Below are 23,129 nucleotides of genomic sequence, written 5' to 3'. Positions count from 1 at the left end.
AACTAAGTGTCTGTGTCATTGGAGCATCAAGGACATAATTCAGCTTTCTTATCTGACTAATTACTTCCTATCTTTTTGATCATTTCGCTTTATATAATTACCACAGGTAAAATCCTATTAGTGAAAATCTTCAAGACAAATTTTTTCATTCTAAAAGGACGGCTCCCCAATCTCAAGAAAATCAAACTGACTGACATTATCAAACCCAGGTCAAAGGCATTTAGATCGCTGCCCAGAGTTCATTTTAATGAGAATCAGCGTGCAGCCAAAATCTGGCAAGTGGAAAGCTGAGTCTTATTTTGTAAGACAAAAGAGAGGACAGTCCCTGTCCAGGGTGAATCTTACACTGACTCGGGAAGTGCTGGCAGGGTGGATCCGGCTTGGCCAGCCTAGAAAACTCAGTTATTTTCTTCATAAGGAGTAAAGTGGCTCCTTGGTTTCCATTCGTTTTACTGTCTGTATGGTAAAAGCACAATTTACGGAGAAAAGTGGAACAAAAAAGCATAAAAGAAACCTTAAGCAATCTGGAATCATACCAAATACTGTAAGTAAAAATAGTGTAAATGAATTTGGTCCATCGACACTGAAACATTGGAGATAAATCACTAATATTGACTCAAAATGGTAGGCTTCACCACTGGCGGAGATCTCTCAGAGGCCGGGGTCAGAAGAACGAGACAGACTGTAGAGTAAATAAGTTTAAAAACTAGGAGTGAAAACATTTTCAACACAGGAGGTGCAAGATGGAGCATTTTGTTGTTTTAGATCTAAGAGGCAAAGCTCAACCTTCAGATTTTGAAGCGTTTCTTACGGCACTTCAAAATTTACAGTGTTGATGCTTGAAAGATACTAAAGCCTTCAAACAAAGAAGAGCAGAATTTTAGGAGTCTGATGTCACCTCGTAACCATCATGTAAGCAAATCCCCAGGTAATCCACAAGAACCAGATTTAATAAAAGGGGGAAGAGAGAACTGGCAGGGAGGGTATTTCTCTTGGAATGGGATGCTTCCTCCGGGATTCTCCATCAGACACGTGATATGTGACCTCATTGTCGCATTTCTTTCACATAAATGGGAAATACATGTGGAAAGGTTGTAAAGTTTGGGACTAAGTATAATTCATGGAGCCTGTAAACGATTAACTAAATGCAACAGGTGATGACTTAAGACAGTCACTTGACCTCAAGAGATCAATTTCTAAGCTGTAAAATGGATATGAAAATAACTATCCTCAAGAATTTGCACTTTATAGGTTACTAAACCATAAGCTCTCACAAACTAGAGACTGGACATTATATTGATTTTTAACCACCAGTAACCCTAAGAGAGTACGGCATATATAGTGAGTGTGGGGAAAAAAAAAAGACGTCTAATATTCATATGATCATGTATGAATGCACAGGAAATAAAAACAGCTCCCACTACCGAATGCCCGCTGCGTGCCCCCAAAACGTATTAAGACAACTTGTATGTGTTTCCGTTTTATCCTCCTAATGTCACCATTCGGTGAAGGGTATTATTAACTTTGAGCTACGGACAGGGAGAGGGCATCTGAAAGACATGAAATCGTCCACGAGAGGTCACGGGCTCAGTGGCAGGCCTGCATCTCCAACCCACGTCTGCTGGTTTCCAAGACCCATGCCCCTTCCACTATGCCATGCTGGTCTTCACTAAATCGTGAGGCACAGTGATGGGGGCGAGGGGGCGCTGAGGGACGCCTGAGTCAGGGAGACCGGCATCTGAACCACGCCTCTGCCACCCAAGGGCCCTGGCGATTTGCGGGCAAGTTGCTTCACTTCCCTAAGACTCCATCTCTGTACTGATAAAATACAGGAGGAAGAAGTGCCTTCTAGGGTTAATACGAAAGTGAAGATAACACATTGCAGGAGTTGGCAAGCAAAATGCCTGAATATTCACTGATTAAATCTCCCCAATGCATTTCACGTGCCACGGCACAAGAACTCTGGGTGAGAGACACGAAAGGACACCAGGGAAGGTTAGCCGGCGCCGTAGTTAATAAAGTAGATCATGGAGTGGTAGGCCAACAAGGTGACTTCAGCAAGATCCGGCCAAATCTTTTCGCCGCATAGCTAAGGAAACCAAGGACTAGAAAATGAATGAGGACACAATCATTTGGCAGCACATCATGACCCAAAACCCAGGACCCTTCCAACCCGGAGTCCACAGCCCCGGCCACTCTGGCACTTGGCTTCTTAGGTCTCCTTCAACTCCTGCTGCAAAAGAGAGCCCAAGCCTGTAGAACGTGGGACTGACCTAGGACGCAGAGCGGGGTGGAAACCCTAGTGGAACCCGTTCTCACCGTCCACAGAGACTATGAGCTCCGCAAGGGAAACACGGACATAAAATACCCCGATGATGCGCACACATGAGACTGCACGTAAGGTACGCACCCGTTAGGCTTCCGTGTCGGAACCTTAGGATTCTAACAGGTGACTGAGGGGCAGAAGAACCTTAATGATCACTTAGAGGTTAACGAGCCCAACCCATCGCGTTAGGGAAGACACGTTAAGGCCCTGCGAGGTTAAGTGACTAGTCATACTGAGGTGGAAACAAAGGCAGAAGAAAAATTATTAAATTTCCTTACTGCCTACAGCCCCTGCAAGTCCTTGAAACAGGCGGAGGGACCTTCCTCCAGGGGCTCAACCGCCTGCATGGTCCTACGTTGCTGAGGGCAACTCCCAGGAGCCTGAAGTCTGCTTTAACATATAAAAATTCCCGTGGAAACCTCCTTTATCTCTACCTTTCAAGATACGTGTTGGCCATCATCCCCCAAGCGTACGACCCATGAATATACATCTACAGGATCTCAGGCTGAGGTTTTACTAGACAGCAATAGGTGACCTTCCCTCCCGTCCCACAATAGCTAGTCCTCTCCAGGTCCTGGAAACCTTGCTTCCAAAATTCCTTAGAGGCTTTGGCTATTCCTAAGCTCCTCCCTGAGCGTATATCATGGGCCCCTCCTCATGACCTCAGGACAGCTCTTCCTGCCCCCGGGCCTGTCCCGTGCTTTAATAAAACCACCTCCTTGCACCGAAGACGTCTCCAGGATTCTCTCTGGAATCCTCTCTGTCCGCTTTGAACCCTCACGTCTTTCCTACACCTGTACCAGGCATCCCGGCAGACACAGGGTTAGAACCCACCTGCCCGCCTTCCACCACCCCCCGTCGGCTGGCTCCCAACTGAACTATCACAGCGGCACAGTGAAGCCAGTCATGCCTGAGTCAGAAACGGCGAGAATGTTATGTCTTTCATAGAGGAACGGGAGAACATTGTAAAAACAGAAGCTAATGCCGTGTGAAAACATCTCAAGACTTGCCTTTCCTTAAAAAAAAAAAAATCTTTAAGTCACGGACATTCGACGTAGAGGCCCTGAACGCTGCACAAATTCCTCTCCTTTTCTTTCTAGCACACGTGTATCATCAGGACAGTGAAGGGCAGTCATCTTCACAACGGCCTCTTTCTATTCATTTCCTAAGGAAATAAATGTGTCTGCTTCGTGAAAACAAGGAACACTTTTACACAAAACTGAGACCACCGCCACCGCCACCGCCACCGTGCAGAGCGCCCTCCTCATAGCCTCTGCTCAAAATGGCGCCAGGGTCCAGGGATTCCCACTATTTGTGAATCGGGGGCCCTTTCTGTTCATTCGCCCAATAAATATTTGTTAGGCATCTAGTATCACCTACTCTGGGTCAAGTCCCAATGCTGATCCTTGGATAAACACGGGTCAATCAGATCAATGGGATTCCTGCCCCTGTGGCGCGTCGGGTCCAGAGACGGCAAGTACGGAAACACCAGTCAACTGCACAGTGTGGTAGGCATCGTGGCGACGTCACAAGCACCACAAGATAATGAAGGGAGGGGAGGGACAGCATCTCCCCAACGGTTAACAGTAAACTGAGACCTACAAACAAGATGAGTAGGAAGCAAAATGGGGGGGGCGGGGTGGGGAGGAACTCAGAGAACACGACCGTCTTCTGTGCGTAGAGGCGGTGGACTCCAGACCCATTACCCTGACCTCTCAGAGGCTCCAATCCAGTTTGCTTCCCCGTGTATACCACTGGCCTGCAACAGAAATATTCTGCACAGCTGAGAGGTAATTTTGTCAATAGTGACAGTAGTAGGAGTAGTACTAGCTAGTATCTATTGAGCACTTACTGTATACCAGGTCTCCTGAGTGCCTTAATCCTCTCCACGATTCTTACGCCCACCTGCAGTTTGAGCTGGATGTCAGCACTACAATACCGGATTGCCAACCCTAGGTTTAGGACACATTCTGGTGACTAGACCAAGCACACTCTGATTTTATGTAATCAGTCCTTATTCCTAAGTGCCTGAGAATCTCTCAGCAAGACAGAAGGTAAGACCTTGACCAAAACCCGCATCAAACAATATAGTCCCCTTCACCCAAGGTAATCGTCCCTCTTTATCTTATGTTTATCATCCCTCTGTCTACCTTCTACAGGTTTACTGGATCTGCATTATTTTCATTAAAAGCGAACGGTTTCATTTTAGTTACTTCTTGCTTTATAAAAAAAAAAAAAAAAAAGGACAGCAGGTTGGGCGTAATTTATGGGACCTAATTTTTTCACATATATTCCTAAGACTTACTCATATTGTTACACATTGTTGTAATTCATTAGTTTTGACTGTTGCATAATATCACAGTTTATTCATTCACTCTGTCACCGACGGGCATTTGGGTTGCTTCCAGGATTTTTTCTGTTGTGCACAGTGCTGCTCTGAATATTCATGTGCACGGGTGCGGAGTGGGGCTGCTGGGTCCCAGAGTCTAGGCACGTTTGACCTCAGGCCGCAGAGCCGCCCAGAATCACCCGCTTACGTTCCCACACACGGTGTGTAACCACGTGCATCCACATGTTGGTCAGGACTGATTTCTGCTGACAGCAAAGGCATGAGTGGAACCCCAGTGTCGTCATTTCAATCTCCATGACCGCCAACCACGCTGAGCACCTCTTCCCATGCACACGGACTCTGTGACACTACGCTTCTAGCAGAAGCCTGTCCATGCTCACCACTGTTCCTCCTGGGTTGTTTGTGGCATTCTCATTGATTATAGTTCTTAATGGATTTTTTTATTCCACTGCCCTTCCAATGATATGTATTAAGAAGAGCGTCTTCCAATTTGCTTGTCTTTCTACTTTCATTAAGGAACCTTAATTAACAAAAGCTCTTATTTTTAATTTAGTTAAAATTATCTCTCTTCTAGTCAATGCCTTTTAGTGTTCCATTTAAGAAATCCCTATCCCGGGGCACCAGGGTGGTTCCGTCGGTGAAGCGTCTGCCTTCAACTCAGGTCATGATTCCAGGGTCCTGGGATCCAGCCCTGCATCGGGCTCCTGGCTCAGCGGAGAGCCCGCCTCTCCCTCTGTCCCTCACCCCTCTCATGCTCTCTCTCTCACTCTCAAATAAATAAATAACATCTTTATGAAAAAAAGGGACCCTTTTCCCAAGGACTGTGATATTTTCTAATACAAACCTTAACATTTTGGCTTGGGCCATGTTAGGTTTTTAGTCCATGCACAGTTGACACTTTTCATAAGGCCTGAGGTACAGGTCCACTGTAAGGTTCTTACGCATGGACTTTCCCCAGCATCTTTTTACTGCACAGAGGGCCCTCTTCCCCCAAGTGATGAGGCATGCAAACCTCCGTCTCACACCGAAGTTCCCCATGGGTCTGCTTCTGAGTCTCTGTTCTGCTGTGCTGGTCAGGTCTCTCTCCACACCAGATGCCACAGAGTTAATGACGAAAGCCTCCTAAATTCTGATGATTAGAAGGACCGTGTTCCTTGTTCTACTCTTCCTTTGCAGACGTGTCCTGGCTATGTTTATCTTTGGTCCTTGGCGTTTAATGCAAATTTAAAACGATTTTATTGTGTGCCGTGAAAAATTCTCTTATGTGCACATTAATGTCAGAGAAACTGCCATCTTTCTGATATTGACACTTCATATCCTTGGGCCTAGTATATCTACCATGCATTTAGGTCTTCTTTTTTTATTTTTTTTATTTTTTAATTTTTGTATTTAGGTCTTCTTAAAGACCTATTCCGATTTTGCCTGTAAATCATGAACATCTTTCATTATTTCTTGGTACCTGATGTTCTTTGATACTATATACATAGCATCTTCACATTACTTAGGTTTTCTCGTAGTTGCATTTCTGCATGCTTGCATCAAACTTCTGTGCATTAAGCTTAGGTTCACCCTTGGCTACACCTTCCAATTACTTCAAATAATTTATCTATAAATTACTGTAGGGTTTTCTTTTTGACATAAATGATCATGTCATCTGTCAACAACTCAAATATTATTCCCCATTTATGGGTGAGAAAGCTGAGACACAAAGTGAAACACTGAAATGACAGGATCTCAAAGAAGTATCTGCACCCCTATGTTCACGGTAGCATCATTCACAGCAGCCAAGAGATAGAAGCAACCAAATAAATGTCCAGCAACAGATAAACGGATAAAGAAAAGGTGATGTATTCATACAGTGGAATACTATTCAGCCACATAGAAGGAAGGAAATTCCATCCGATGCAACGACACGGGTGAACCTTGAGGACTTTATGCTCAGTGAAAGAAGCCAGTCGCAGAATGATAAACGCTGCACGATTCCACTCAGATGGGGTATCTACATAGTCAACCTCACAGAGACAGACCCTAAAACAGCGGCTGCTCAGAGCTGGGAGGGGAGGGGGATGGCAAGTTGCTGTTTAGCAGAGTGTTTAGTCATGCAAGAAGAGAAAGTTCCAGAAATCCGCTGTACAGCACTGTACTTGTTTAATATTAAACCATACACTCAAAAAGTCTGTGGAGGGTAAATCTTCTGTTATTTTATTTTTATTTTTTGGCAATTAAAACAAAAGTTAAATAAATTACCCGTAAAAACAGTAAAGTAGACCTGAGACCCAAATCCAGGCAGTTTGAACTCAATTACTACATGGCACCACTTCCTGACACGCTTATGGAAAACAATACGCACATTTAGGAAATACGCACACTGATTTATGTCTATTCATGTGTTGAATTATTTGGATTTTTAAATACATATCCCAGAAGAATACTGTTCGCTAAGGCTACATGTGTAATAATTTATTTGAAGTTAAAGTTGCATATTCTTTGATATTTCATATTTAGCACACGTGAGAGGTTTCTGGCTTTTATATCTTACAGTTAAATCTTTCACAAATTCCTGTTGTTTCCATAAATAAATGAAGTAATTTTTAAGACCCTACTGTTAGAAAGTATCACTTCTCTCTTAGCTGACGTCAGGGTTCTACCAATTTTTTTAATTAAGGGCTCGGCATTCTAAAAGACAGAACAAAAAGCAATGAATTCCCAAGGATAATGAGATAAGCTCCCTAAGTCACATGTTCGGTTGTGAAATAATAGTTCAAAACCAGAAGCATATCGGTAAAAACGTGTAAAAGTGAGATGCTCGGTTGAAAAAGAAAAGCGACTTTAGAAAACAGGCTTCCTTCTACAGTTAATAAAACATGAAATTACTTTCTAATATCATTATTTTTTCCCATTTCAGTTTTCCACTCTGACTTACCGCTTGGCAGACGCTGGCATTTCTGGTTTGGGTTATTCCTCCCACGAAGACCACACAGGTCAGGAAGATATGAAAGCACAAGTTCACAAGCATATGCCAGCCCTTGAGACTGATTCTAATCAAACTGTTAAAAGGGAAAAAAAAAAATATTAATATTCAGGCTGGTCCATGTGAAGCCGGATGATATTCATCCACAAGTTAGCAATTCCAGCTGCATAAAAGGCCAAACGTAAATGTTTTATGCTTAAACATTTCATTTAAAATACATGCACTATCAGACACACACACACACACACACACACACAGGGTTCAAGACATTATTTAACTCAACACAGTTTCTTAACATTTTACTCGATGCACTAAAAAAAGACAAGTCATTTATGAAACTATTGCACCCAACTAAAGGCTAAACAAATTCTCCATAATAAGAAATATCCGGGCTGCTGTTCGTCGCGACATCTTAGGACAGCTGGACTACTTGTTTGCTTCCAAGGGGTTTCTGCAAGGTGCCAATCTCTGCTTTTCCTGACCTACTAGGGTAACGTGGTCTAAATGCCCAGAACAGTTTCTCCCTGGCCTTTCATAACAAAACACTGAAGTCCTTCTTTCTTTTAATATCAAAAGCCTCCTTTTGTTTCTTAACTAAATGTCAAGAAATGCCACCTAGGTCCAGCTTAAATCGGAAAATACCTTCTAGCAGAACCTCTTGTACAGTGAATTTCTGTTTAGCAAATCCTGTTCATTATTGCCGACCATAAAATAAGTTTCTGTAGCTCTGCCTCCAATTAACAGAAACTATACTCATGTTTAAATGCCACAGACTGTCTTACAAGTGCCATCTATAAAATAAAGAATATCACAACACGCACAAAGTCATAAAACAGAAAGATCAGCCGAGTCTGCTTCTGGAAGACACGTCCGCAGGTAACAAGTCCCCAGCTCACCTCACCCCCTGCAGCCCCCATGCCCCACGAGCAGACTGGATGCTGTAGGAGGTGAATTTACCATCTCCTGGGCTATGTCTCCAACTGCACGACACGAAGGAGGCTCGTATGTATTCTAGAGTAACCGCTCTTACTTTGGGAAGGCAGCACGGTGTGAAACTCAGTTTTATCCTCGTTCGATGTGAAATAAACTCCTTCCGGTCAAAGTCCCCCTTGGCCAAGTTTCCCTTCTTACCTGTGATGGTATATGTAACTGACGATGACCGCCAAGAGGCTTAAGAGGAGGATGACGGCGGTCGTATAAACCACGGGGTGCAGCAGGCTGGCTGCCTGGGCATAGAGTTCAGATCCTGTCAAATCCTGAGGGGAAAAGAGAAAGCACCGATTCCAGCTGCACGTTTCTGAACATGTGCACATGCTACTCCTCACCTCTACTGCGTGAAGTACTCGGGGCACATGCACTTGTGTGTATAGACACACATGCAGAGGTACACAAATACACACACACACACGCAGCCTTGTTCTGCATCCTCTTTGTAAATCTGAGTACGGACTTTGCTGCAAGGGTAACGGAGAGACAGCCGCAGCCTCATGACAGGGCACAGCACAGCGGTACCTCCAAGTCACCCCAGACTACACAGGCCTCACTCACCATCTGCAGCCAAGTTCAACAAATACAAGTGGACTAAACCCTGCGTAAGGCCCTGAGGACGTAATGGCAACACGTAGGTCCTGCCCTTAAGGAGCTGCAAGTCACAGGGGAGAGAGACCCACAACCAGATGGCAACAGTGTTTGACGATGGCAAAGGCAAGACGGTTTGGGGACTAAAGAGCTCGGAAATCAGTAGTGTGGGTAACAGCAAATCATTTCTATAGCATTGACCACAGTCCGGGCACCGTGCCAGCACTTTCCACCGGGTAACACAACGAGCTAGGTGTATTACTGGCCCCGTTTTATAGCTTCAACAAGTGAGTCACAAAGAGGTTAATGGCGCCGTAAGGATTAGGGCCAAGGGAACGTGACTCCCAAGTCTGTGCTCTTGAACACAATGCAGACAGCGCCCTACTAAAACGAAAACACCATTAGGCTTCCTTCCTTATAAGGGACCAGAGCAGGCTGGGCCGATGCGTCTACCCCGGCCACGGCCACCACACCAGAAAATGGGGGTTGTCAAAGCCCAAGTTGTAGGGTCATGAGATCCTGTTCCTAAATTATCTTTCTAAACTGACTCTGGGAACTATAAACTGACAGCTGGGTGTAGGCAGTAGTTCACAGTAAATGCATCTTTAATCTGGAGATGCCGGACACACCTAGGAAAGCTGGACAGTGGGTCACCTGGGCGGCTCAGGGGTCGAGCATCTGCCTTTGCTCAGGTCATGACCCCGGGGTCCTGGGATAGAGTCCCACGTCGGGCTCCTCACAGGGAGCCTGCTTCTCCCTCTGCCTGTGTCTCTGCCTCTCTCTCTGCATCTCTCTTGAATAAATAAAATCTTAAAAAAAGCTAGATGGAGAAGGGGGGCCAATTTTCCCACAGAAGAATCAGAAGTCGACAATATACAAATTATAGATCTAAAAAGATCGCATCAGACACCTTAACAAGCCCCTCACTGTAACAGATGATGAGCAGAGGCCCACGGAGCCTGACAGAAATCGCAGTTAATAGGAAGCTGGAGATACAACATGGGAAATTGAATTCCAGTCTGAGTGCTCCACTACGCTGTGATGAGTCTCAAACCTGCAATTCATCTATTTATTTGACACATGTTAATTGGGTACCCACCATGGCCAGGCACTAAGCCAAGCACCGGATATTCAGCGCAACGCAGAATGCAGTCCCTGCCCTCGAGAGCTGACAGGCTGTAAACGAAGTACCAAAAAAAGGGAAAATACAAGAGCAAAAGCCCATCACCGTGAGGCCTGCACAATGTGTCCTGTGAGATGCCCGTGAGACGAGTCTATGGTACAGGGCCTCACCGCACTCACATTTTGCCAGAAGTGCAGAGGATCAATGGGGAAACTCGAAAAACACGGGGGCAATGAGAACCAGTTAGATGCTAGTAACAGCAGACACATTCCCTCTCAATTTATTTTTTTTCTTTTGTTTTTAAAGATTTTATTTATGCATGAGAGACACAGAGAGAGAGAGAGAGGCAGAGACACAGGCAGAGGGAGAAGCAGGCTCCCTGTGGGGACCCCCGACTCAGGACTCGATCCCGGGACCCCGGGGTCACGCCCTGAGCTGAAGGCAGGTGCTCAACCGCTGAGCCACCCACGTGCCCCTCCCTCTCAATTTCTACAAGAAGCTACCATTTCAGTGCTGAACTGATAACTGAAGATAAACCTTCAGTATCTAGGATTTGGGCTCTAGGCCCCTTTCTTTACATTCCTTTAGGAAATGTTCAATAACCTGTCACCAACCTACCTCCTGGCTATGTGATTCTGGAGCAGTTGCCTCCCTATGAAGTTTAGATACCGCCGACCACCTGGCAAGGTTGGGGAAGGGGCCAGAGGTGGGCACACAAATGTGCCTTCCTTCCTCAGGCCTTGCGGGACAGTTACCAACACAAGTGGCCACATAGTAGCTAATGAAACACCAAAGTGCCCATTCAGTTCTCAAAATACACTGTATGTAATATCTACACTTAAATGAGTATTTTTCAAAAGCCAAGCGAATAGAACATAATATAAGAAAGACACCGGAGGTTGAAATAATGGGCAAAGACTCTTATAATTCAAAGTTACACGTGGAGAGGGGCACGGATGCTGCTGTCCCTGGTCCCGCGGGGCCCTGCTTCTACTGGACCCTTGTGGATTGTCACGACAAACGGACCTGCCCAAGTGGAGGAGAGCCCCTGCCGAGAGAGTGACTCAGGAAAAAAGGGTAAAAAGTGCCAGACGGTAAGCTCTTTAGGCTTTGAGGGCCAAGAGGGAAATTAAGGCTACTATGCAGGTGCTTATTAACCACCTGAAATGTAACCATTTAAAATAGAGCAGCTGATGGGACTGGGCCTGTGGGTGAGATGTTGACCATGGTTTACAGACCCCAGGGATAGAGAAAACAAATTAAGCTAAGGAAACATCTCTTTTTTTTGTTGTTGTTTGTTTAAAGAACAAAGATGTAAAGATGTATTAATTTGAGATGTATTTATTTGAGATGTATTAAAGATGTATTTATTTGAGAGAGAGAGTGTGTGTGTGGGAGCAGGGGGAGAGGCCGAGGGGGAGGCAGAGACACAATCCTGAGCCGACTCTGCACGGAGCGTGGGGCCAGATGCAAGGCTCGAACCCACAGCTCTGAGATGGTGACCTGAGCAGAAGCCAAGGGTCTGACGTCCACCTGACTGAGCCACCCAGGCGCCCCCAGGAAACCTCCTGTCTTGACGGCACTGAAACCCAAGGACGTGAGACCACTGAGAAAACCGACAAGAATGAGATGGGATAGAAGTGAAAGATCTCAAGCAACAGCGTAAGTAGAAATCTGAATCCGGTTAGTTCCCATTGTACTAGTGACCACGCACCAGCTTAGTGATTCCGGAACACAAATACCAGGAGAGACGCTGCCCCAACAGGACCACCGGGAGGCGCCTGCCAGAACACGAAGTAAAGCCATTCGCAGTGAGTGAGAGAGAAGAGTCTGGGCCTGGGCAGGGACACAACAGCCCATCACCCACCGGTGACACTGGTCATTCTGTTTGCAGCATGAAGTGTAAGAAAACACTGAAGAAAGGACATGAAAAGTGCAGGGTCTTAGAGGAGTTAGTTAGCGTCACTAATGCAGAGGCTATCCAAACACCTGAAAGTGTGCTTAAAAAAATCATAAAGACGATTAGGGACCCAAATAAATAGAGGAAGAGTTTGCGGGGGACGCCCGGGTGGCTCACAGCGAGACCCTGGGGTCCTGGGATGGAGTCCCACATCGGGCTCCCTGCACGGAGCCTGCTTCTCCCTCTGCCTGTGTCTCCCATGAAAATTTTTGTTAACTTGATAAACAGATATTCACATATTTACATGTTACTTGTAGCCTAAGACTTACTAAATATAAAACCACTGTCAGTTTTATTTTTGTTTTTTTAACCTTATTTAAATTCAATTAAATTAACTTACAGTGTATTGCTGGATTCAGAGGTAGAGTTTAGAGATTCATCAAGTGCTTCCAACACTCAGTGCTCATTACATCAAGTGCCCTCCTACTGCCCATCACCCAGTTACCCCTCACTGGCAGTTTTAAATAATCCACTGCCATTATATTAATAATACAGATAATTATAAATCAATAATTACCTAAACTTGCCAGGACCTGAACAATGGAAAGAAGTCAAAAGGAATACCTTCTGTCAGAGTTGAAAGAATTACTAAAATGTTTACCAATAAAATAAAATTTAAAAATAGACCTGAAAAAAAATAATAAAAATAAAAAAAAAAATAGACCTGAAATCAGAAATGAAAAAAACAAAACAAAACAAAAGAAAAAACTATGACTTCTGTGCTGCTTTTATTTTTTTCCCTAAGGAAAAAAGAAGAATATCAAGATTTTGCTCCCTATGGTCAATTCTAGTCCAATCATGGACTTAAATGTTAAAGATAAAAAATATTAAAGCTTCCTAAAACAAAGAATCTCTCCATAATCTTGATGTAGAGAAATATTTTTTTAAAAGATTTTATTTATTTATTTGAGAAAGAGCGCAAGAGAGGGAACATGAGCAGGAGGGAGGAGAGAGGGAGAGGCAGACTCCTCGTGGAGCAGGGAGCCCGATGTGGGGCTCGATCCCAGGACCCTGAGATCATGACCTGAGTCAAAGGCAGATACTTAACTGACTGAACCACCCAGAAGCCTGAGAAATATTTTTTAAGTAATATATAAAAAGCACTAACTATAAAAAGCAAAACTTTAGAAATTGTCCATAAAAAGACAACATTAAGAGAAAAAGGGGAAAAAAAAAGGCACTTTTATAGACTGAATGTGTCCTTCCAAAGTCCCTATGTTGAATGGTGTTAAGGGGTGGGGTCCACTGGGAGGTGATCAGGTCATGAGCGTGGCCTCATGCATGGATCAGCACCTTCATAGAGGGGACCCCGGAGAGCTCCCTTGCCTTCTCCACCTGACGCCATCTATGAACCAACAGCGGACGCTCACCAGACACCCAACCTGCTGGCGCCTTGATCTTGGGCCTCTTGCCTCCAGAACTGTGAGAGGTACACGTCTGTTCTTTATAAACCACCCAGCCCGTGGGACTGCCCATTAGAGCAGCCCAAACCCATCAAGACAGGCATGGACTGGGAGAGACACTTGCAACCCAAAATCCAACAAGGCGCTCCTTCCTATTTGCAATACCTATCAAGAATTCCTGTGAGTCAGGAAACAACAGGTAGCCAAGTTAAAAATAGGCAAGGCTTATATGTGGAATCTTAACAACAAAATAAAACAAACAAACAAATAAACAAAACCTCACAGAGAAAGAGACCATCACTATGGTGACCAGAGGCAGGAGATGGGATGAAGGGAATTGGATGAAGGTCGGTCAGAAGGTACAAAACTCCCAGTGATAAGAGGATACCAGTGTGCAGTGTATTTGAAGGTTGCTGAGAGTGTAGAGACTAAAATGTTCCTTTCTTTCTTTTTTTTGGAACCTCTAGGAGATGAGAGATGTTGACTAAACTTACTGCGGTGATCATTTCATAACACGTGGAAGTCATTACGCTGTACACCTTAAACTCATACAGGGTTGCCTGTTGGCTGTATCTCAATAAAACTGAAAGAAAAACAATTTAAGGAGTCAAAGATGATGAAAAGAGGCAAGATCTGAGCAAGATCTTCACGATAGGGGCTACCCCAGCTGACAATAAGAAAATGGAGGGGTGCCCAGTATCACTAGTCAACAGAGAACGACAAATTAAAACCACAATGACACATCCTAATACCACCACCAAGGGCTAAAATTAAAGACTTAACACTAGGAAGCACTGGCAAGGATGTGAAAGAACTAAAACGCTCGTTATTGGTGAGACTATAAGCCGAAACCACCACGTTGGTCAACTGCAGGGCATCGCCCACCAAAGCTAAATACACGGGGAGCCTACAATCCAGTAATTCCACTCCCGAGGGCCTATGGCCAGCAAAAATGATGTACGTGACTACTCAGGGCAGGTTTCTCTTGATCGCCAGAACCTAGCAACAGCCCAAATGCCGATCCAAAGCGGAACACACAAGTTCTGGTATTTTCCTACCACAAACTATGGAGCAATGGAAAAGAATACACTGTCGCTACATGCCAAAACAGATAGATCTCATGGACGTGATGATGCGAAGGAAGCCACACACAGAATAGTGCATACTGTGGAGTTCCAATTCGGTGAAGCTTAAGAATTGGCAAAATTGGTCTAGGGTGATGGACACGGGGTGGGGGTGGGTGAGGGATTTCTCATGAGATGGCGGTGGAATTAGCCAGAAAGAGGCTCAGAAGAGCTAACAAGTGCTCAAGCAAAAATCTTAATCTTGATGGTAGCCAAATGTGTGTTTTCACATAAAAATACCGTGAAGGCAAACACTTAAGATCTATCTATGCACTTTGCATGCTACCTCCACTGAACAAAACTGGTCCCCCCTTTGAGGCCGCTTCAGAAAACTTACCCTGCAGATTTTTAAAAAGATTTTACGTGAAAGATTGAAATAACTGAAATTATTTATTTGTCCTTCCCCCCACTCACTCCCACACTCTCTCCTGCTGTCTTTGCCCTCTAGAATAAGTAAATAAATCCTTAAAAAAAAAAAAAAGAATGAAGAAGATATAAGAAGATTTCCGAATGGAGATTTAGTGGAGTGATTAAGAACACTGATTTCTGGAGTTTGAATTCAAATCCCAGTTCCAACACAGACTTTGTATAGTTGGGTAAAGTGCTTAATCTTGCAATGCCTCAGTTTCTCCATCTACAGACTGAGGGTAAGTGATAATAGTACTAGACCTCAAGAAGTAGCTAGAATGAGCAAATAAGTTAATGCACGTATAGACTGCAGGAGGATGCCTGGGACATAAGCAGTTAATGAAAATTAGTCAGGAGCATCGTATCACCATCGTAAGGTATCCTAAGATATACTGTTCCAAGGGCATCATCTCTGTCACAAGATACACTGTCTCGTGGACGGGGGGGCGGGGGGGAAGCATAGTTTGAAAAAATGTTTGCAGCACGCAGCCTTCATGTAAAAATGGAACTAAACAGAGGACTTTATATTGTTTGAATAGACATGAAAATACCTTCTTCAACAGACAAGAAACATTAGTGGTAGGTCACCTACTGTGTACAGAATGACCTTGACGGGAAGGAAGGCTGGAGGCCAAGTTTTCACTACACGTTATTAATATGTAGAAATAACGGAAACGTTCGGGCGCCTGGTGGCTCAGCCAGTTAAGCGTCTCCCTTCGGCTCGGGTCGTGATCCCGGGGTCCCGGGATGGAGCCCCACGTCGGGCTCCCTGCCTCTCGCAGCGGGCAGCCTGCTTCTCCCTCTCCCTCTGCCCCTGCCCCCTGACCCCTGCCCCTGTTCTCCCTTAAATAAATAGAAAAATAAATAAATGGATAAATAAAATCTTTTAAAAAAGAAATAATTAAAAGGTCTGATCCCTGTGAATGCAGTACCTACTTAAGAATTATACATAAAAAATGTTGCTCTAGCGTTCGTGCTTAACTACAGCATAGATGAAGCTGAGGTTGGCTTTCATTCCGCAGGTTTTATACGGACAAAATTTCAGAGCCACACTGGAGGGATGTAGAAACAAACGAGAGCTCTCCGCTTTGCTGTATTTCTGCGTGAACACAATAACAAAACAGAAGCAAGGTACAGAGGCCTTTTTTACCTTCACTACTGTCACCAATTAAAGGATCAAGTACTACACACACGGCCTGACCCTACTCCTTATCGCCCTACGACTTTTTGTTCTGTCTCCTACTGACGCCAACTTCTAGGAATCTTCCTGCCGCAGTTCCTACTATTTCTGATTATGTATTTCAAACAAACCCGATTTCTGTTTTTTTCCCCCCCCTCTGGCTCCCCTTGTGACCCGGGATATGCATAACTGGTGACAGCAGGACCTCTACTGAACCAAACTATGGTACCTATTCCGGAATTGCAAACAGATATAGTCTTTCGGTCTTGTTTTTTTTAATACAAAAACCCTTTAAAACCCGATCAGGAAAAAGTTTTTTATCTGCCAAAATAGGAATTTAGACTGGCTACATAAAGCCATGTATTAAGACAGCTTTCAAGAAAAATAGGCTTTTATCTATTATTCAAAATGATGTCAGGTAATGAAAAAAAGAGGATTTCCAATATTTAGAAGATACCTTTTTATCTCAGACATAAGTTTATTCAAGAGTAGGTATAATTTCATTAGCTCCGCCTTTGTGTTTAATTAGCTACTCTAAAAATCCCATGTACTAACTTTACTGTAATTTTTAACAATTTCAGATATGTTTCACTTTGCTGCCTCTAGGTGGCACAGTTATATTTTAAAAGAGCAAAAGAAAAGCTATTCTTTGAAAATAAAAAAATATCTCAGTACCGTATTTTAGCTTTAAAGAATTGTGTATGACATTTTTTAAAAGATTAAAAGCATGAAAGATAAAAAAGCTTATTCCTTCTAGAAAAGGATTATACCAATTTAAATAGTTTAGAAGAACAGCAAGGAAGTTCAAAACTAGACGCTTTTAACTAGTATTAAATAAAAATAAAAGTTTCACATGTGCAGTATCATGTCATTAACAAGGAGGCTTATAAAATGCCTTTTGTGTGTTTTGTTTCATTTATTTTGCCCAACTTTTTCTAGTTATTATATAAAGTTCAGATAATGTTGTAGCTCTATTATTTCTCCTCCAGTACTCCCTAGTTTCAGGTTATTTTATAAACAAAACCGGAACGATAAAACACTTTTAAAGTGAAAGAAAATAGTTTAAAAGTGTTTCATATTTTAATTAATGCCCCGTGCTTAAATGTGAATGGTTACTACAAAATAATAAAATGTGAACTTAGAGAAACGAGACTCAGACTTACAGGTATCGCACTTCTTCTATTTGTGAGAAGCCTACACTGATCAACAGGAACTATACACGAGGAAAGGATAAATGACTTAAACAAATATGCTGAGTCTGACTAGTGTAGACTCCACCCACTGTCAGCTGAGCTAAATAACCGAGGTTAATGGAGGTCACTGAAGACAATCCTCACGCCCTGCTAAACAATATATAAACAATATATTTCCTCGTCTGCCTGTCTCACCAGATGCAGGGTAAGGCATGTACTTAGTTGAGGTGCGAAGAGAAAACCGAAAAAGGAGTCCAGGAAAGTCTATTCCACTTCAAGCTGCCTTCAAAATCATTTCTAGTGGTAAATGAGCTTTTTTTTTTTTTTTAATTTATTTCAGAGACAGAACATGTGTGCTCGAGCGAGCACAAGCAGGGGAGGGGAGGAGGAAGAGGGGGAGAGAGACTATCAAGCAGACTCCCTGCTAAGTGCAGAGTCAGAGGCAGGGCTTGATCCCAGCACCCTGAGATCATGACCTGAGCCAAAATCAGGAGTCAGACGCTTAACTGACTGAACCACCCAGGTGCCCTGTGCTTTTTTTTTTTAAAGGAGAATTTACGAAAGCTAAGATATATCCTGTTTCAAGATTATTTAGTGCTTTGATAAAATACTGTCTAGATAACAGATTCAGAGCTGGAGGCAGGAACAGAAACATAAGCATCCTCGCTCCCACGCTAGCCTTGTGCCATTTCTCTAAAATGTCTTTCAGATTCATAAGTAATTCCTTTCACTGTTCTCCAAATTCATTGCCCACATACTCCATGTATAGACCGTAGCATAAAATATAAAGTATTATGGCTCATTTCACACTTACCAGCTTGGGAACCAGGTTCACTTAAGTAACTCATTAATAAAAGAACGTTTCTGTATGTTCACACACACGTTTATGTACATCTATCTACACATTTTAGTTTCCCCAAGACTAAAGAAATTGGCTACCAAAGACTAACAGGTATGAACAGTGGTGAATAACAGAAAATAACATTAGCTTGATTAGAGTTAAAGGCAGAAAGACATGACCCATGTCAATACTGTCATTTACCGTGACTAAATTGAACTTGCCACCACTACTCTAAATTCATGAGTCTAAAACTTAGGATGTATCGTGGGGAAAGTTCTAGCTGGCAAAGAAGGAAAATCTCTCACTGCGCACTGTGTATATTTGGGCAAATGAGTCACTCATTCCTGACTAGGAGTTGGACGATATAAAACCCCAAATGTCTCCAAATTTTCAGAAGCTCAACGTTTAGTTGAACTGATCCCCTTATAAAGGTGACTGAAAATCCTTATAACCAAGTTCAATCCCATACATTGTACTTGGTAGTAACTTAAATTCCCTTTAAATTCAGAATTACACCAAATATCACCTCTTAAATAAAGGTAACAACTTATAATGAAAGTTTTAAAAAAAATCTTCATTTGAGATTAACTAAATGCATAGGGGAAAAATTAAGAAATTTAGTGTTTATGTATGAAATTAACAACTGCATACCATTAAAACTGCATAGTTACTAAGGGAGTAGCACTGAATGGTAGTGATATTTTCATCCGAGTAAAGTATATTGCACCCATCTGACTTCCAGCCTCCTTGTCCGTTCAGCAGATCGAAATCCCACTGGGCGGCCACGGCATCTGCTCCGTGTGCGATTCGACGCAGTGTCACATTAACAGGGATGTGGTGGGTATCCACATTCACGCCATCTGGAGAAGACGGGAGATGGAAAGATTTCTGAAACAAACCTCAGAAACAATTAAATGTCGACTTATACACCAATGGGCACTCTGCAGTTCTCTTTTTTTTACTAGGGACTCATTAAAAGGAGAAGGAACAAAAATAAGCACTTTTTGGTACAGCGTATCATAGAGTTCCACTGTCCGGTCACTACAGGAAGAACATATGCCACCGAACACACCTATTTTGGTGAGAATCACTGGGGTAACCACCGTACGCCGCTTTCCATCATCAGCCAAGTTTGTGGAATTCCCAGTGGCTGGGAAGAGTTTTCCGTTGCGGAATGCGATGAGTTGGAGCTTGTAGAGAGAGTCATCAGGTGATCTGACTTCCCTTTTTTGCTTTGGCGAGAAAAGGGAGGGAGGAAGCTGAATAGAAGCCTCGACGATCGTATTCTGAGTACACATGAAAAACACAATCAAAGAAAGTTGGCGCGTGAGCATGCAGAAACCAGAAAGGGCAGTTCAGATGGCTACGAGCGGTCGCGGTCCCTGATTGTATGCTGCCGGCCAGGTTGCTGAATGTGATGTGCACGAAACTTAACAGTGAGCATGATTTGTTAAATGAGATATCTGGACACCACACAGAAGCACAGAAGAAAAGCAGCAGAGACTACAGAGAAATGCAAACTGTATTTCCAAGAGTTAAAGCAGTAAACAAGGAATTACTTCACACTCGAAAGTGAATTTTCCCATGGTAACACACCTACTGCTGAAGTCGATAGCATTAAACAGATCAGGGGTCTGGGCGATCACTCTATCAATTTTACAACAATCAATTATAGACAGAAACACCAAAGCGGCCTACCACAAATGTGAGTTTAATTAATTTGGACTTATGGAACTCTAAGGTGATTTATGATGGATTCAGACTGTCAACAAAAAGAAATTCAGACTTAACAGAAACAAAAAGAAATTCAGACTCCATACAAACAAAAGGAACACAGACTTAATAGAAACTTAGATTCAAGCAAACTCTGATCTCAGCCCAAGTACCCCTGAGACTAAGAAATATGTTAGAAATCAGGTTAGAAAAACATGGTAACAAACAGAACAGCTGGATTTGGGGCTGATCAAGGAGTGTTTTACATATTTTATCAGGGATTGTTAAATCATAAATTATTCAGCATTCAATAAAAAATAAATCTATGTACTCAGGAGGCAAATAATTAGCCATCTTAAAAAAAAAAAAAATCTGTTTCAACAATTCATCCCAAAGTTTCTCTCTTGATGTCAATGTCTCTCCAATCCTATGTCCCCGTTCCCAACAGAATTTCCTTCCAAGAAACAAATTTGATCTTGTTGTTTTAAAGAACACTCCAGTTCTCCAATGTTTAGAGAACCCTGCCTGCCCCCCAAACCTAAGTACATCCTGTGATTTCGCTAAAATCTACGCCTCAAACTCCTCTTCGAACATTCCCTCTACCGCCACCGGTAGCCCGGCCACCCTGACTTGCTCCGTCCTTGAGATATCCTACGTTTCTGATGCCATTGTGGGTGCTGCTCCCACCAGGATCCCTCGCTGAAATGCTCTCCTATTCTTTTGTCTGGCAAACTCCTGAACTGGGCCAATCTGATTTCTAGCAAGAAAATTCTGCAGGTGGGGATCCCTGGGTGGCTCAGCAGTTTAGCGCCTGCCTTTGGCCCAGGGTGTGATCCTGGAGTCCTGGGATCGAGTCCCACATCGGGCTCCCTCCAGAGAGACTGCTTCTCCCTCTGCCTGTGTCTCTGCCTCTCTCTCTCTCTGTATCTCTCATGAATAAATAAAATCGGGAAAGGGAAAGGGGAAGGGAGGAAGGGAGGAAGGAAGGAAGGAAGAAAGAAAGAGAAAGAAAGAAAGAAAATTCTGCAGGCAATGTCAAAGAGGGATCAGAATGAGTGGTTGACAGGAGAAAGACATCCTTAAAAATGGGGCGTCTTGGGATGACCGATTACAGGACTCCTCTGGGCGCTGCTCTTCCAGCAGGCGGCTCCCTCTTCCGGCCTCACGGGCACGCTGCAGGCATCTCCATCACAACTAACATGTGCAACACCAACACCACAAGGTAACTCAACGTCTGCCTCTTTCACTAGAGGAGCAGGATTTTCTAATGCAGAGGATCTCACTTATTTTTATGGACCCATTATGTTAATAATAGTTCCTGGCACTTGTATTCGATAAAAGTGACCCACTGTTTGTAAAACTAATGAAAGTCTGTGTGGCATGATGATATTTTTAAAAAGGTTCTATTTAAGCAAGTGATTAACTTTAAAATGAGTTTTTAACTGCTGTGCTTAGAACAATGCTGGAACACATTGGACACACACCAGTGTTCTGTTGAATAAAGTATTCTGAGAGTTTGAATACTGGAAGTCTGAATACTCCTTTTAAATTGAAGATGCTAAGAAGATATTTGGTAGAAATAGTCTGCCTAAGAAAAATGCACAAAAAGGTTTCTACTACTCTCACTTAAACATTTAATGACCTGAGGGCGACACAAAGTGTTTTTTTTTTTATAAATCCATTTATTAATCTAATCAATTTCTATTCTGTATATAAACTTATCTTAAGTATATATAATGAGGTATGCAAAAAAGGGAAAAAATAAAAGATTGACTAGGTAAAAGGTCAAAATCCCAATAAAGCACTACATACTGAACATTTATTAAAACTTAAGAACTATAAAATTCAATAAAATAACTTTACTGTGAACACAAAAATGACTCAAAATCAATGTAAAACTATCTAGGAAAACATTACTTACAGATTATCAAATTAATTTTAAAATTAATTTTAAAAAGAAGACATACTGGCATTTTCTAAAAGAGCTGAAAAAGGAAATGACATCCATAATTTTCAGAAGTCAGAAAATGTTTCCGACCGATGTTTAAACTTGTAAAAACCATCCACACGACAACAAATTACAGAAACTCAGAGGAGTACGAACAGATCAGAGAGAGACGAAAGCTACATAGTTTGGCTTCTAAAATACCCTTTAAAGTCCAATATGGAATATTGCTCAATAATAATTACAAGGGCTCTGAGATGGACAGAGGGTGGCTGAAAGTGCTGGGAAAACTGTATCAATAATGAATAATGTTTGGATTTTCATAGTAAGACTACAATATTTGTATATTTCTTTAAAAGAAGTGATCATTTATTGCGGAAAAGTTGTAAATCTAATGAACGACATCACCGAGGAACACCCATTTGTTACATCTGTCACGACTTTACCTTTTGCCACCTGACCTAAAAGGCAAGGAACCCGTCTGTCATTTCATCTAACCATCGATTCATTTTTTTTTCCCCATCTATTCATTTTAAAATGCAGGGATCACAGCAATGGAAACAGACACGGCAATTATAGCTAATAAATCAGAAAAAGCGTTCTTAAAACCCTTTGGGAAATAAGTGGGGGTAGTCTAATGTTAATTATGGCAGGTCACATGCCACCCCTGGGGAAAGGAACATAAGATCTGAAATAAGAAACCAGGATACGGGTCCCAGCCTTACCGCTCCGTGGCCCCTTAACACGGCACAATTGTGTTTACGCTCCCTGGGTCTCACCTGCCACGGGCTGCAAATGATCTTTCTAACAAATGGCTGTGAGGCCCCCATGGGATCATGACCATGACGAGCACGAGAGACTACGTGACTGCGGGTGGTATTTTTATTACTATTACTGCCTTGGTGTGGCAGGTGGTTATCTGGAGGCTGGGGACGCAGAAAATGCCTTAAACCAACAGACTTACCAACAATCATCTAGAACCTCAATGTACTTTGACTTACACAGTTCACTTTA

General features: G+C 42.9%; 1 protein-coding gene across 1 annotated transcript in view; it reads right to left on the bottom strand.

The window, feature by feature from the left end:
* The window catches only part of ADGRA3 (adhesion G protein-coupled receptor A3), a 123,072-nt gene that overhangs the window by 6,214 nt on the left and 93,729 nt on the right, over window positions 1-23,129 (bottom strand). Inside the window, exons 13-16 of the mRNA XM_041753108.1 lie at window positions 19,530-19,743; window positions 19,109-19,317; window positions 8,779-8,903; window positions 7,600-7,723 (exon numbers count right to left, since the gene is read on the bottom strand). Coding sequence (XP_041609042.1) covers window positions 7,600-7,723; window positions 8,779-8,903; window positions 19,109-19,317; window positions 19,530-19,743 — 672 coding nt within the window. The remainder of the gene's footprint in view (window positions 1-7,599; window positions 7,724-8,778; window positions 8,904-19,108; window positions 19,318-19,529; window positions 19,744-23,129) is intronic.

This window comes from Vulpes lagopus, chromosome 4, assembly GCF_018345385.1.
Source record: "Vulpes lagopus strain Blue_001 chromosome 4, ASM1834538v1, whole genome shotgun sequence".
In the NCBI taxonomy this organism is placed as follows: Eukaryota; Metazoa; Chordata; class Mammalia; order Carnivora; family Canidae; genus Vulpes; species Vulpes lagopus.
The sequence above is the reverse complement of the archived record's forward strand: the minus strand, read 5'-3'. Positions and strand labels throughout refer to the sequence as shown.